Source organism: Anticarsia gemmatalis, chromosome Z (genome assembly GCF_050436995.1).
Source record: "Anticarsia gemmatalis isolate Benzon Research Colony breed Stoneville strain chromosome Z, ilAntGemm2 primary, whole genome shotgun sequence".
NCBI classification, from domain to species: domain Eukaryota; kingdom Metazoa; phylum Arthropoda; class Insecta; order Lepidoptera; family Erebidae; genus Anticarsia; species Anticarsia gemmatalis.
The window spans coordinates 5,695,742-5,711,754 of NC_134776.1; the positions used below are offsets into that span (position 1 = coordinate 5,695,742).

A 16,013-nucleotide genomic window follows, 5' to 3' on the forward strand; every position below is an offset into this window, starting at 1 on the left:
AAGGGTAACTACTAAACTGTACAGTAGATAATATCAAAATTACAAAGAGAAAGTCTTTTAAAATTTGCACGACAGCTGCAACAGTGACCATCGTTGCTTTGTAATGCTCTCGTTGTACGAAAACATGGGATAATCGGCCAGTATGCAAATTTGATCCTAAAAGGTCGACTGCGTTTTGTCAAAGTATGTAATAACAAATAATCGCTGCGTTAAATGAGTAAGTACATTCTGGTTTGTAATTTATAAAGTAGAGAAAGGGTAAAATAAATACATTTCGATAAGCGGACATAGACGACTTAATTGTGAAGTTTCGTTGAACTAATTATTACTCGGTGACGGCCCAGGCCTTTACGTACAAAACAAGATTTTCAAATATGATCAGAGGTTTTGCAGCTCTATAAAGCACACAATGACTCACGAAACGGCACAAAGTGAATTCAGGCTATTTTGGCAATTTTGGCCAAGACTCAATGATCAGCAGTCGCACCCGATAAAGGCAGGTGCATGCATGTTTTCCGATTTTAACAGTCAGTCAGATGGGGTATTACTTCATCGCTCAATTTTTTTTGATTCTCAAGCAGGTTATTTTTGTTTGCGTTAATGGATCGATCCATCAGATAAACAATATACGTAGATTTACACATTTTCCGCATCCGAAACAGTCGCACAATCCTCGCACTTGAGTAAATGCGTTTGAGTTACCAAATATAATGTAAGTATTTTTTTTTTAGAATTTTTGTATAAAACTCAAACAGAGCTCTAAAATGCCCCATATCTTGAATTAGACGTCTTTAAAATATTATTATTGCCAACTTTACTCCCTTAATTCAATCATAACTTGCATGTATTGTTTCGCATCCCGGATGAAACATTTAAGAAAGCAGTTTTGACAAAATATATAATATATTGTAATTTTATGTCTTATACTAAACCTCATCTTACCGTAAGACGCGCTGAAAATGTGAGTCAATATAGGTTCTGTAACTTTCGACGAGCTACGAAATATAAGGCAAAAATTACAAATTCTTATAGCGGCACGGAATCTTGGCCAAACACTTATCTCGCGATAGCAAAAATTTTAAGTGTTTCAGTTGACGGTTTGTAGTGCAGGTAGGTCAAAAAATGTTTACTTCAGCTCAAGAGGTTAATCATAACGATTGAGTGCACTATGACGTTAGTTCTGAGCTATAGCTGGTTCGGGTCATTTGAGCGACTAAGTTGCAAGTTTGATTTTGTGTGGTGTTAAAGGTTTTCTGTTACATTTTTTTACTTTTGTGATTTCCTGTTTGTTATTTCGTAAGTAGGCGTGCTTTTAACCAATAAAGCAGTTAGTTGCACAAGCTGTAGCACTGATTGACCAAGGGATGTCACAGCGTGAAGTTACTGCTGCACTTAATGTACCTCGGTCATCAATGCAGTATGCCCTGAAACGATACCGAGAGACTGGCGGGTACACCCGCAGACCAAGTCGTGGAGGCCAAAGGTGCACATCGGCTCGAGACGATCGCTTTATTATCTTAGAAATTCTAAGAAACCGCTACCTCACCGCAGTTGAGATACGCCAGCGACTTCAAATTTCAAGAGGTGTGAATGTGAGTGAGCATACGGTGAGAAGACGAATGGAGGAAGTTAATTTAAAAGCTCGTAGGCCAGCGCGATGTCCACAACTCCTCAGACAACACCGAGTAGCTCGACTTCGCTTCTCGCGAGAACACGCTAACTGGACGCATGAGCAATGGGCAAACGTATTGTTCACAGATGAGTGTAGGATACCTTTACGTGCTCCTGACGGTCGGGAACGAGTGTGGAGAAGAAGAGGAAAGCGATTTCTACCAATCACCACCACACAAACAGTGAATTTTATGGAGGATCAATAATGGTTTGGGGAGGCATTAGTTCCGATGCACGCACAGAGCTGGTTGTTGTCGATAATCGCCTTACAGCTGTGCGATACATCGAGGAGATTCTTCAGAAACAGGTTGTGCCTTATTCTGGATTCATTGGACACGAGCAATTCAGATTAATGCACGCCCCCACGTCGCAAATTGCGTTGAAGAATACCTGGAAGAGGTCGGTATTCAAAAACTGATATAGCCAGCGCGAAGCCCAGACCTAAATCCAATAGAGCATATCTGGGATATGCTTAAAAGAAAGATTAAGTCGGTATCCAACCCTCCCCTAACTTTAAACGAACTTCGAAATGCAGCAGTATCCGCTTGGAACAGTATACCGCAAGTTGACGTCAGAAACGTCATTCAAAGCATGCCTGATCGAATGCAAGCGGTTATAAGGGCGCGAGGAGGAAATACACTTTATTAAATAAATATTTTAAATAAATATTTTTTGGACAACTCACACACGGTCATGTGATTCCAAACTAAGCAGAGCTTGTACTATGGTAACCAGACAACTGATAAACATACTTATATACTTCTAAATACATACTTATATAGATTAAATTAACATCCAGGCTCAGAACAAATACTCGTGCTCATCACACAAATATTTGTCCCGGGTGGGATTCGAACCCGCCACACGCGGCGCTACGGTTATTGCGGCGAGGTGACCACTTAAACCACTGCGCCAAACGTGCAGTTACACTTTATTAAAATGTAAAAACTTTAAAGACACTTCGCTTAGTTTCCAGTCCAGTGTTTTTGTTTGTGTGGAAAGTGATGAAACTTTTTTTCGTGAAAGTAAAAAACATATTGGTGAGTTAACCTTTTAATTACCACTTTAAATATCCTAACAAACACTTAATCAATCAATCTACCATTGATTTAGTAATAAAAATATGATAATGTAAAAAATATCGCCAAATTCGTATGTGTATGTGGCCAAGTTTTCGTGCCGGTAAGTGTATATTAGGTACCTAAAAAGTACATTATTGGAAATGAAAAAGCATTATATCACAGGTCATTGAACTCTCGGATTACTGTACTACGAACTACGTACGAGTCCGATGCATTAGCGCGCACGCCGTACGCACTCTAATGTACCGGATTTTCAAAATTAAATTTTACTTAACGCTTTCAGCAGCTGTTAATCCTTTGACTAACTGTGACAGCCTTTTCCTATGAACTATCCGTTCGGCATTATGTTTTCTACAATAAACATTTAATTTTGTATTTTATCAAATTGTTTTTCATTCATATATTTTATCATATATAATTTACGAAATCTGGAGGAGGAAGAGCTCGTGGCTTAGTTAACGACAGCCGCGCGGATCGATTTCTTAGGTTAAGCCACGCTTCCCGAGGTTGTTCTGTGGATGGGTGACCATCTTACACATATCGAGTTCCTCCGTGTTTCGGAAAGCACGTTCAATTGTAAGTCCCGGCTGTCATTTTCGAAGATCTTTGACAGTCGTAAACAGTAGTCAGAAGCTTGAAAGTCTGACAACCAGTCTTACCGAAGGGTATCGTGTTATATCCCAGGTAACTGGGTTGTGGAGGTCAGATAGGCAGTCGCTCCATGTAAAACACTGGTATCCAGCTGCATCCGGTAAGACTGGAAGCCGACTCCAACAAAGTTTGGAATAAAGGCTAAGCTAATTTAGCTGATATATTAGATAATATAATTTACGAAAACAATTCCACTTTCAGCAGTTTTCTCATTCTTAAATATTCATAGTTTCGATAATCAGTAATCATACTGTATTTTAGCTTTTTGTTTATTGCCTTGATACGCAAGATTAATGTTGTCTTCTAAGCGTCCGCGGATTATCTACGCCAATCAAACACAAAATAGATATTTCTGTGAATTCCGAAAATACACAGAAATAACAAATTTACTTAATTAACGGTTATTGGCTCGCATTACTTTGATACGCCAACGATACGCCTAATAAGAATGAAAATATAATTGAACCTCTTTTTTTCATGTCCTCCCCTCCTCTCTCCTTCAACCGAAAAAAGAAGTTCAATAATTGGATATCAATGATTTTATTGTTCTTTTGTATTCACCTGAAACATTAACCATAACCTAAGACCTATTTAAAAAAATGTGGCAAAAGAGGTAATCGAGATAAAGATACTGATTTGAAAATGACAGTTATATACTCGTATTTTGTAAGCATTTAAACATATTTTAAGTTCTACATTAATTTTCTATGCACTTATCTTAGTCAAATTTCCTAGATGTACCTAACAATTGGATAGCAGCATTTTAGTGGCCCCACGTTTTTCGTTTCACTCGTTTAACTGATGTAGGAACGGGATAGGGCGCTACGACTTGATGTTGAATTGGGTACCTAAAACTATGCCATCATATCTTTAAATTCTAAAATTTAGAGATACAATTACAGATTCAAATTAAAAAAAGCATCGAAGAAAAACATTACCGTAATATATAAGTACTTTAGATGCATTTTTGTAATGGCAAAGCATTTTTGAAGGAATTTTCAAGAAGCAGATCCTCCAGATAATATGGTTGTTAGAGAATTTTTTCTAGTAATAAGTCTCAAAGAGTAAAGATGTAAGACATTTATAAATAAAGCACTGAAAACTGTAATTGAAAGAATTTAGAGCAATAGCCTGTAGTAGAACTTATATTATGATACGAAAGTTCAACAGCTTATGTTTAAAAGCAACAGTTGACTTTGACCCGTTTTGGCGCCGGCTATCCGGCTATATCTGGGACACTTTAACGCCATAAAAGTTTTATTTTATTGTTTATAAATGTTTCTTGATTTTACAGCCATACATAATATCACGCCTGTTATATGCGAAGGTGTAGGCACAGTTGTATGATAGACAAAAGGTGAGTCGTTCATCATGAGCAATGTTAGTCTTATCAATATAATTATTGCGTAACCACCATACGAATGGTATCAGAACACAAATTATTGACGTTTTAAGACGCCTTCGTTTCATGGGAAATTCCGAACATTCAGGGGAACGTTCGATCCTTTCATTAATTTACTATTTATTATTTTTTAGTTCGATTCTTTCTTTCATATTTCGAATAAACACTTTTGGTATAATATAACGGCAATTAATTCTATACTACCGAAGCGCGAAGACAATTAAAACCTTAACTAATATTATATTTCGTTGTAAAAATCTTTACTGCTGCCCTCGAACATTTAGTATTTTTAATGAACAGAATCGAGCACTGGCCTAGAAGTTGGCTTTAGAATTTTAAGCAATATTTCAACAGTTTCGATGTTAAAACGCCGTAAGGAAAAATCTTATCATATGAAGGAAAACATTATAGATGATACATTATTTGAAATAGCTTATTAAATAGTTCAACATAAGTGAGTGTGATTGTCAAGTCGGTGTAGATGTATGCGTGTGGCCTTCCTCCGGGCACCGATGTAAACGCACGTAAACACAAACAAAGCACACGCATGCGCACTTGTGCGAACCTTATCACTCCGTCCACATTGTCCACCCAACCACCCCCTTTAATTTTAGATTTATTTATATTTTTTTTAAATATCAATATCTTAAAATAAATAAAAACATCATTCAGTCCGAAAAAAATCGAAAGTAACGTTGGTATTTTTTTCCATATAAATCTGATTTTAAATGGTACAAATAAACAACAGTCTATTTGCTTATAATGACTTTTTCATAATAGTAACATTAAGTATTTGTATTCAGTTGCTGAAGAAAAAAATTCGTTATCAAAGTAAGTAACTGTAAGTGTGTATGTGTATCGCTCCCCACTTTATTTCAGAATTCAGATGTCAGGTCGGTGTAGCGCGGCTGTTTACTAATGGTTGTCGGCAGACGATCTCGAATAGTCCGATACTCCCGACTTGATAACACACCGCTGACGCCGCCAGCATCAATCACACGCGTAAACTTTGTTAAAAAATCTAAAATAAAAATTCAAACAAAAGTAAATTAATTAAATCTAAAATACAAATTCAAACAAAAGTAAATTAATTAAATTAAATATTTTGTGAAGTCACGATAAGAAAAATAATTATTAATAATGTCAGGTGGTTCTTGGTTAATATATAATATTTCATATAACACGTTCGTCAAATGCTGTGCTTTGCTAACTTGCAAATGGTGCTGTGGCACCCGCAAAGAAGAGGGTGAACATAACGACACGCACGTAGGCTGTTGTTGCAAGACTAACAAAAAGTCTGAGCCAACTGAAGAGGATATAAGTGAGTTTCGTGCATGTGATTTAATTGTTGTACGAATTCATAGCTGACCTATTTTTCTATTCAAGATAATATATAGGCATTATCATTAAACACGAATTTAATGTGATTGCACAATGAATGTACTTAAACGTTACATCGTTAATTAAGGATTTTCGTGAGGGATGCTAGGTGAAAAGTTATTTTTTTAAAGTGGATAACACTATCAATGTAAAAGAGGTTGCTTTGCTTACTCCTATGCTGTTGCTATTGTATTAATTTTGCTGTGTTTGCACTAGCGATTCTTACAGCCTGTTGAACTAGCGTTCAAAAATGTAAAGAATGGCTGTACTTTAAAAGGAGTTTTCTTTTAAATGAAGCGAATTTTATGCAACGCATATCCAAAATTAAACAATAGCAAACAGCAGCATTTATAATATAACTAATTTATTTGTTATTCCGAAAATAAGTAGTTCATGAGAGATGGTTTTATTAATTATTGACTTTTGTAGTATTAGTGCTTTAAAATAATTAGAATGCTAGCGCTACGTTTGTCAAGTAAATAAATCGCGTTGCAATAATATCGAGACTAAGTTTTTTAACAGTTGAGTAAACCAGGGATTCGGTTATAGATAGATATAGATTTTATTTCTTTATTTCGAAATGTCTTTGTTACCTTATTATAAAGACACATTTTGGGTTTCGAAGTTAAAAATCTTACTAATTTAGTGTTTCTGTTCTTTAATTAAATACATCGGGAGTCTATATAAAGTATGTCATTTTATACTAGCTATATTGTAGTTGAAAAAACGATGACCAAAGCAAAAAAAAGATCAGTAGTAATTTTCTAAATCAAAAGTTTGATAAATAATAAGTGTTTTTAAAAAATCGTCTTTATAACTTTACAATATTTAATTTTGACTTCCCAAACTGTACAATACATTTTAAATAAATATGAATTGACATTTCTAATATTGAGTATAAATTACTGTGGACAAGGAGAATTCCGGGAACAATATTGTCAGATTTGATGGCCTTAGTTATGTGTGGTTAAATTCAAATTGAAATGTATTCGAGGGTTCGTAGCTCTTTTGATTCATAGAATACAACATTTTATTAGCAGTATGCGATTCCTGTTCGATAAAAAACGGTTAGATAAGTTGACATCATTTTACGAAGTTATCTTAAAAGTACCTTTGTGCGATAGTTTAAATCGAAGTTTTTTTAAGACGGGAAGAGAGTTTTAAAGAGAGAGAGAGTCTTTTTTACAAGAGTTACTTAGAGACACATATAATACGAACACAAAAATAATAAAAATCGGAAGTTTTTTTTCATAAAAAAAAGCACCCAAAATAACAACAAAATCAAAAATACGGCAAGAAATATTAGCTTTATCCGACCAATATTTATTTATCAGAGTGCAAAAAAAAATATATGGACAGAATTTTTTTAAAGGAATGTTTGGCAACTGTCAAAAGCTAAAAAAGTTTTTTAACGAATTCCGTGCGAATTCATTGGATGACAAATCTGCATCCGCGTAACTATTTGTCAAACGTTGACCTCTTACGGCCATAGCATTGTGAAACGAGGAAATTCTAGAGGAGAAAGAAGGCTGTACCTAACAGTTCCAATTTAATACAATATACTCGTATCATATACTTTGCTGAAAACGATTATGGCAGATACAATAAATGATATTAATTTCATTAGAAATACATCGGATTTAAAATTTATGGTTGTCAATATCATATTGTTATCGGTAATCATTCAAAAACATCAAAAGATTGACCTCATAAAGACTTATGAAATTATTATGTCATGTATAAAGGAATCGCAACAACTATTTACACTTCCTACTTATTATTTATCTGAAAATGTTGAGCATGTAATTTTTGTTTAAATATTCGAAAATATTAATGTGTTCAGAACAATATGAATTGGCATCCTATTTTGATATTTACATGTAAAAGAAAGTCTAAAAAGTTTTGGATAGCTGTTTCTGTACGTTATGAAAACGGCTCTAATTTTTCGGTCGTCACATTATTAAAGCCACGTAATGTTAGCGCCCGTGTAAGTAAAGAAAAACATTGAATAATATTTCCTCATCTGCAGAGAGTACAAAATCAAATGTACTGTGTTCTACTAAGTACATTTTTATGCAAACAATATCATATTTAATCTACGAAGCTTTACAAGCATACAAACGCTCCACGTGCCTTTCTTTGACGCGCTTTGTAAGTATTAAACTTCCACGCTTCTCTATCACATTTTCATCCAAACGACTCAAAATACACATAGTTCCATAAAACCTATTGATCTATTCCACTCCTGTTGTTAAAGTCGTTGTGCCCTCAGTATCGCCATTAATACAAATAAAGTAGATTTTACGTAATTAGATCGCCTTATGAAATGCACTACTAAATAATATTATTAATTATTGATAGTTAGTCATCGCTCTCGTAAGCAAGCTCTCGCGAGCTATTAAAGTCTGCTTGCACCCCTTGGAAATATTCTCCAGTCTGAAAATCCAGACTTATTTACTTCAGTCTGTCTATCGAATTCCATCCGCTTTTCCATGGGTCTAATAATGCAACAACAGCCTTGTAACGGCAAAAGAAGCAACGTTTAATCAAATATTATGCACTGAATTCTTAGCTCAGTAGCGTTTTAAATAAACGATTAACGTCATAAAGATCAGGTCTACACCATAGTATGTGTTATAAGAATTTATATTAAATATCGGCTGAGGAACGCGCATTGTAAATACCAGAAAGAATGATAAGAACGAATAATCTTAGAAAAATAGAACATGTACAGTCTCTTTTATTGCCAACGCTTTATTAAGAACTGCGGTAACTTTTCAGACGTACATACAAGAGAATTCAACTATGTTGACCCGAAGCAATTATTTGTGAATCCATCAAATATGAGTTCCGTTTTGAATTTGAAGTCTGGTAGGGCAGGGGTGGCGGTGACCAACTTAACCACTTTATTACGGGCGAGGCAATTTCCTTTGTCAGAACGTTTATTAAAATATACTCATTAGACACAAGTCTCACATTGTATACACTACTTATTGATAATACTGTTGATAACAAAATATAGGCATGTGCTTTTATCAAATATATTGTGTTAAATTTATACAGGAATAGAAACAGGAAAAATTTATATTATCTGCTATTGAATTGACTGTTGTTTGGAGAAAACACGTTTTCAACATCATTACTGCTTTAGAAAAAATATCTTCTTAATTTCCAAACTCTTTGTTGATTATGATCTTAATACAATAGTAAGCTCCAATTGAAATCATAGCACTTTAAAATCAATTATTACTAATTTAGCTAATGCGTTGCATCAAAAAGGTATATACGTATGTAAAACATGTTGACTGCATATTCCCTGATATTGTTGCCCGTAATCCGATTGAAACCATTAGTGAGAAGCTTTTTAATTGACGTCGTTATAAAAGTCCTTACCAAATTATTTTATTCTCTTCAAAAATAACCCGACTTAAAATTGTTAAACTTCTACTCGATTTTGAACCCATTTGCAAAGTGTATTTGTGCCAACATAAAATGAGTTTTTGATTTTATAAACAAGAACTATGTTGTTCATTATTTTATAATAAGCTGTTCCAAGCTTATTCGTTGAATTAAGACTGCACTTTGTGCACCCATACACATTTTTTTTTACCAAACTAATATTTTTTTAGACGTGACGTGCTATGCAGTGCCGTCAGAAGTATGTAGGTTCTTCATTTTGTCTATAATATTTGTCATAGCGTATATGAAATTTTCACCATAAGAGAAAAATACCGTAGGATTCCAGCAAAACGTTCCAGGCTTTGTCTGTACCCGTGTTTTGTTTGGTGGTATCATAAAGGGGAAAGAGTCCATCACTCTATTGATTTTCGGTCGGCGTTTCCCCTAATTGAGCAAAGGGATGCAACGGACTTTTCAATTTAATTAACTAACGTGACGACTTGTTGTACAGAGCAGCATCGTTTCACAGACACTGAAATATTCTGAAAAATATAGGACATTAATTGTTTGACGCCACGACGTCTCTTGCAAACATATCGAGGTAGTGAAAGACACTTTGAGGGATAGTTGGGAAGTAAAAAAAAATGTAGGTGAACTCGTAGGACCACGATTCTTTTCTTAAACTTTATAAACTTTAGTGACGATTTTCTTGCACCGCTGATATTTTAAAACTTATCATGTGTATAAACTGTTTAACTAATAATGTATACATTTTGAAAGAGTGTTTTTTTGTCGTACAGGTGGTCTCTCTGACGGAGAGGCGAGCCGCGGTCCATCGCGCGGCCGCTCTTCGCGCCGTGACGACCCTCGTCGTCACACCCTGGCTGGTAACCAGCTGTACGTCCACGCTCACCACGGTGGACCTGGCAGTATTGAGATGGAGGTAACTATATACTTTTTACACAGAGTCGCAATTTGAAGACTTTTCATGGTCTTTGGAGATTTTCTACTGTTATAAGCCAACTGGTTTAGGGTTCCTCCTTTCAGGTACGCACAATTATTGAGGTGGAGTGTGCAGCGTTCTGAAGACCACCTATCATATCTGTATTGTATATTGACTAAAAAAAGCAGATTTGCTATTAGGTTTTTATTATGACACAGTTAATGAATAAGTAGGGGGATTTCATTCATTAACTATGTATTTTTAAAACAAACGGCGCAAATTCAAAAGCTCTTCGAAGCCAAAATTCGGAAGCTCTTCGCCCAACGCGGAAAATGCTGCTCGACCAACATTTATATTTTTCCGCCTGTACCACGATTGATATATTTGTACGAAGGGATATAGTTAGCTTTTTATCTAACACCATGAACTCCGTGTTGTTCGGCAGGCTTACATCGTCGAAATAGGATTTGGCTTTTTTGAAATGATCTTTTTTGTTTTTTATAGGATTTTCATAAAGTCTTTTTAAGCAGAGCGTAAAACGAGCTAGTTCCTAATATTGAGTCGAAAGTCTCCCTGATTATCCAGAATAACATTGGCGAGTTGACGACTGTTGTTGTTGCTACGTGGTTAAGCAACTCATTCTACATATAATTATTTTTCTTTGTCCTCTTAAAATATGTTTTGATTTCGTCCTTCATACCAGATTACTAGAAATAGTTCATAATCGTAATCATGAGGCGATTACTGAATTCAAAGAAAATATTTTTGCTACTGATCTTAAATAATATTTTCTTTTTCTTATCGATATGAATAGAACAAGAAAACTCTGATTGAGTTTTTTTATTAATAGCTAAACCAATATTATCGCACGATTCTTGGGACATCTAAATATATAATTGACTAAATAATTTGAGTGTCCTAATAGAATTTTTTAGATCGTAAACAGTTCGAAGTAATTTTATATGTTTAATAATAATTAATGTGCAAATTCACTTTAAGAGCGTTTTGTAAGGCTTTTAAATATTTTTATGCAAAAGATCTTATACGAGACAGTGACGTCTATTCCCGTGTCATTGTGTGGGTTCTACTCCTATCTCTGTACCTAACTATAAATTGTTCTAACGCTAGGTAGGATATGTTATTACGTTTCACTGACTACGTCTAATTAATACGAACTTTCGATTTATGAATAGGCGTTTATTTGAAATATTGTTGATTTATGGTTCGTTTACGCTCGTGTCGGGTAGCTTGTTTGAAAGAAATTATGTTTTACAGCATTTATAACAATTGCCAGCATGTAAATAATTATAACATTGATATTGCTATTCGTGCATTTTGTCATTGGAATGAAATATGAATCTGTGATTTTTAAAAGTTTATATCGGACTCACACTCGCATATACGCTCATATTTTGCAAAGTTTAGCGATTTTAAACGAGATAGTTCGTTAGTTTTTGGTTATATTTCAGGTGTAGTAAAATTACATTTAACGCGGATATTTTGTAGCTTTGTAATTTTTTGGGTAATATTTTCATACGTAAGAACATTAGTTATTTTAATCTCCGAATTCAGTCCCATTTTATACAAATATAAATTCGGGCCAATTATCGACGCAATTAATGTATCAATATGAAATTCTTTCAAAGTAGAGCAATTATTTTTGTCGTGTCGCTATCGAGCTTCATTAAGTACATACTTTTATATGAAATTGTTATTGTCACATTGTAAAGGGTATTTAAACACAAAGCCTTTGTAAAAGCACTGAGTGGACAGACGGACAAACTGTAGAATAAATTATTAACGCCAATTTAGTTTTGCTTTCAGTTCATTATGCATCTCTTTTGCTTTACCCATGACCTTGATTGAGCGATAGTCAAAAGAAAATGTGAAATAATGAATTCCGAAAATTATTTAAGTCCGATTTTTATTGTGAAGTTCTTGTAACTGGTTTGGAAGTACGATGACAAAATCGAGATACTTCATCGATAAACGACATCAGTAATTAAAAATAGGTTAACCTGTTCATTAAATAATTTTTGTCGTAGTTTTAGGGAAATAGTGGTTTATTTTCTTTTAATAGCCTTTAATTATGAGTGAGCATTTCTACGATGCGTGATGTTTCCTTCTACTTTTTGCTTCCAATTTTTACATTATTTTTTTCTTTGCTAGTATTACGGTCCTGCGCTGATGCCGCCAAATGCGCCTGAGTATGCGACCATCACCAAGCACCGCGATCAAAAATCTGTCCGGATCTTAGACCCGAAAACCAGAAAGGTACAACATTGTGATTTACGCCGAACTAAAGCTTTGACACTGAGTTCTGTGGTCGAGTTCTGCGTTACACAGTTCACCGAGACTCGGTCTAACCAATTTTGGGTGTGAAGGATTCTAAGGCATTATTTTCTCCTACGCTGACGTCGGTCACATACATCGGTATTTATTCGAGGTGGAACACTAAACAGCAACACTGACGACCGCGGGAGATCTTTCTATTTAATATGCAACCAACGATGCGCGTGACTTACGCGACCGATGTCAGCATTGGAGTAAAATAAGCCTAAGCTACCATTGTCACAACTCGGAACTCAGACCGCTAGAATTGTGGCCTAATCAAACTAACATCGGCTTTTACTAACATTGAACGGTTGATGATCACAGACTTATTCACTATTGCTGTATATTTTTAATGGGATTGGTTTGAACGCTTTGTATATATTTGTTTCTCCATCTCAGGTTATATATTGGTTGCTGACATTTCATACAAGTTGTTGAATTCAATCGCATGTTTGTATTTTTGAGGTTGGTTGCATCTGAATGGTACTTTAACTACATTACATTATTACATTCCAGGAAATAATAGCACAATTATTAACCCTTAAATGCTACTTGGATAACAAATTTTGTGATTAGGCTTTCAAACTAACATGCTTTTTACAACTTAAACAAATAAAACATAAGTACATGTAATACAAGCTAAACAATTACTAGCACGCGAGTGTTTTTTCACTTGTTAGAATTAATTATTGTTTAATGTTTAACCGGGTATAATAATTTATAACAACCCTAAAAGTTTTGGTGTTATTATTAACGATTTATTGTTAGAATATAATTTGTTAGCTCAGTTTCTATGATATAGAATACAGTTATAGCATACAAAATATTAAAAATACTCGTTATTTCTAGTTTTTATTTCATTTGGAATTCTATTCGAGACAAATAGTATTGAGAAACAAAACAATGAGTTTCGTTCTCAGCATAAATAAATAAAAAGCCAACTTGTAATAGCCTGTAAAGTTGGTTTGGTATCTAAACCGAAGCTTATTTTATAAAAAAAGGTCGAATTCGGTTAAGCCACATTTTCGTTTTTCAATATCCAAAATAACAGTATGAACAGTATTTGCAAAAGCAATCAACGAGATTTAAAAACTCAATTAAAAATACCCTTTTCAGTCGGCATGTATTATATTTAGTATTGACGACTAAAATAAACACGTGTCACAGATTGATTGCTTTCCTGTAATACGTTTGCGAATGTTATAAAAATATTATATTAATACAACTAGTAACACACGCGTCTCTACCCCACGGCGTCTCGTCGACATCCGGCCGCGTCCACCTTTGTAGAACCTTAGACAGTATTAGCCCTCATAAATAGCCAAACTAAATAAAGCTACATCAAAAAATCTGACATTTCAATTCCTTTTGCAAGCAAATTTTAAATTTCATAAGCCTACTGTTCGATCGTTATAAGCTCCATGGTGTAATATCATACTCGCAGTACAAACTCCATTCAACTCCAGAATTTCAGATTCGAAAATCGTTAATAGGCGCTGTTGTGAAGCTACGGTACGGTATACTCGATACCTTGTTCGCGATGGATATATTTCTGTCTAAATATCGGCCTAAACGTTTGCGAAACAGAGAGCTTCATTAACAAACCTATGAAATGTTGTTGTGAATATTTAAGGAATTTACTACGGTCGTTTACGCTAAATCGCTTGTTTAAACTGAGTTCGGTTATTCATCTTCGGGATCTATTTTAGACTTGCTAACATGTGAATTAATAAAGTAAATGTATAACTTATGATTACTATACAACGAGGGCCTTAAAAATCAATAAAATGGATGTGTAAAGTCATTATTATCGGTTTATTTTGAACTTTTGTTGATAGTTGTGTTAACTACGTATTGGGCTTTACAAATTCGTTGTTAAACGATTTATTTAAATTTTTCTCGTATCATAATCACTCAGTGTCTATTATACCTCTCGCGTCACATCTATCCGTTAAGGTTAGGACCGATAAACGGGTGTGATCTTAAAGAGGGTTTTTTACACGCTAACGCAATTTTCCACCGCCATAGAAAAGTTAAATTCTCAGAAATAAGGAAACGTAATTTATTGAGGTCGCGTGTCCGCTTTACGAGTCGTCTCGACGTTGGAGAGATGGTACCAAGTTGTAAAATGATGGATTCTTCTCTAAAGGGATCTTATTAATTTACTTTACAGTAAAGATTATTTATCCTTACGATACCTAACCAGGGCGATTTTGAAATCTTTGGTGTTAAGTTGGTATTAGTCGCATAAGCATTTAATTTTTGTCTAAATCCAGACATTGTTTCAGCCGCCGCTTCCTCGCGGCTACCCACCGCCAACTAACAACATGCTCTTCGATGACGACCCCGGCATCATGAGCGAGGTGGAGACCGCTTCCACTGGCTTTCGGCGTGGGGGCAAACAGCGATCGTCCCTCCCCGTAGTCCGAACCCCGAGTAAAACTCTCGAGAGACCCCTCGGTAAGGATCGGAGAGTACAACGCTTTTGTAGTCCGATTTTTCTATTATCACGTCATTCGATTGAAAAAACGGCCGATGAACTGTGAAACTGTAAAATTTATGTTTCAAGTAAGCCCTTAAGGTTAGCCGCAGGAGCGGCTAGCCGCGGCTAACCGTTAGTACGTAAAGGGTCAAGTGACGATAGAAAAATCGGCTTCAAATGCTGTTTCACAAGCATTGAAATAATTATGATCATTCTATTAATTTATACCACTTGTAAAATATAAAAACGGTGTAAATTAATATAAAAAACGGCCAATTTAATTATTATTCATCAAAGTACTATTCAATACATATGGAAAACTATGATTTACTGTGTAAATGATTTTGCAACGCGTAATTTACGCGATGGCCTTACTATTAACATAATTCTTTCACGGCTTCAAACACTTAGAAATATATAATGTTCCGAACAGAATTTCATTCATGTCTCATTAATTTCTTAATCAAAGACAATCATCAACACACAGATCACAGTTACTGTTATGATTTAACTTTTTATTATTTTTCATTAATCAATTTTTATTTTCAGTCACAAATAATTTTGAATTCGTTAAAGAAGTAATAGCTGTGCGCAGTCATGTTTATTTGTAAAGATAATTTAGTTTCGTTGTAAATAATTCGGTGGCTGATATTAGCATTATGCGAATGA

The 16,013-nt window shown here is 34.7% G+C and overlaps 1 protein-coding gene across 12 annotated transcripts in view; it reads left to right on the top strand.

Moving 5' to 3' along the window:
• The window catches only part of LOC142986186 (coiled-coil domain-containing protein AGAP005037), a 387,196-nt gene that overhangs the window by 236,662 nt on the left and 134,521 nt on the right, over positions 1–16,013 (top strand). For 11 of the 12 annotated variants that reach the window (XM_076134511.1, XM_076134516.1, XM_076134514.1 and 8 more), the window contains 3 exons: positions 10,386–10,528; positions 12,698–12,802; positions 15,151–15,322. In XM_076134511.1, the coding sequence (XP_075990626.1) occupies positions 10,386–10,528; positions 12,698–12,802; positions 15,151–15,322 (420 nt within the window). The remainder of the gene's footprint in view (positions 1–10,385; positions 10,529–12,697; positions 12,803–15,150; positions 15,323–16,013) is intronic. The other variant, XM_076134517.1, reaches the window with a different exon arrangement.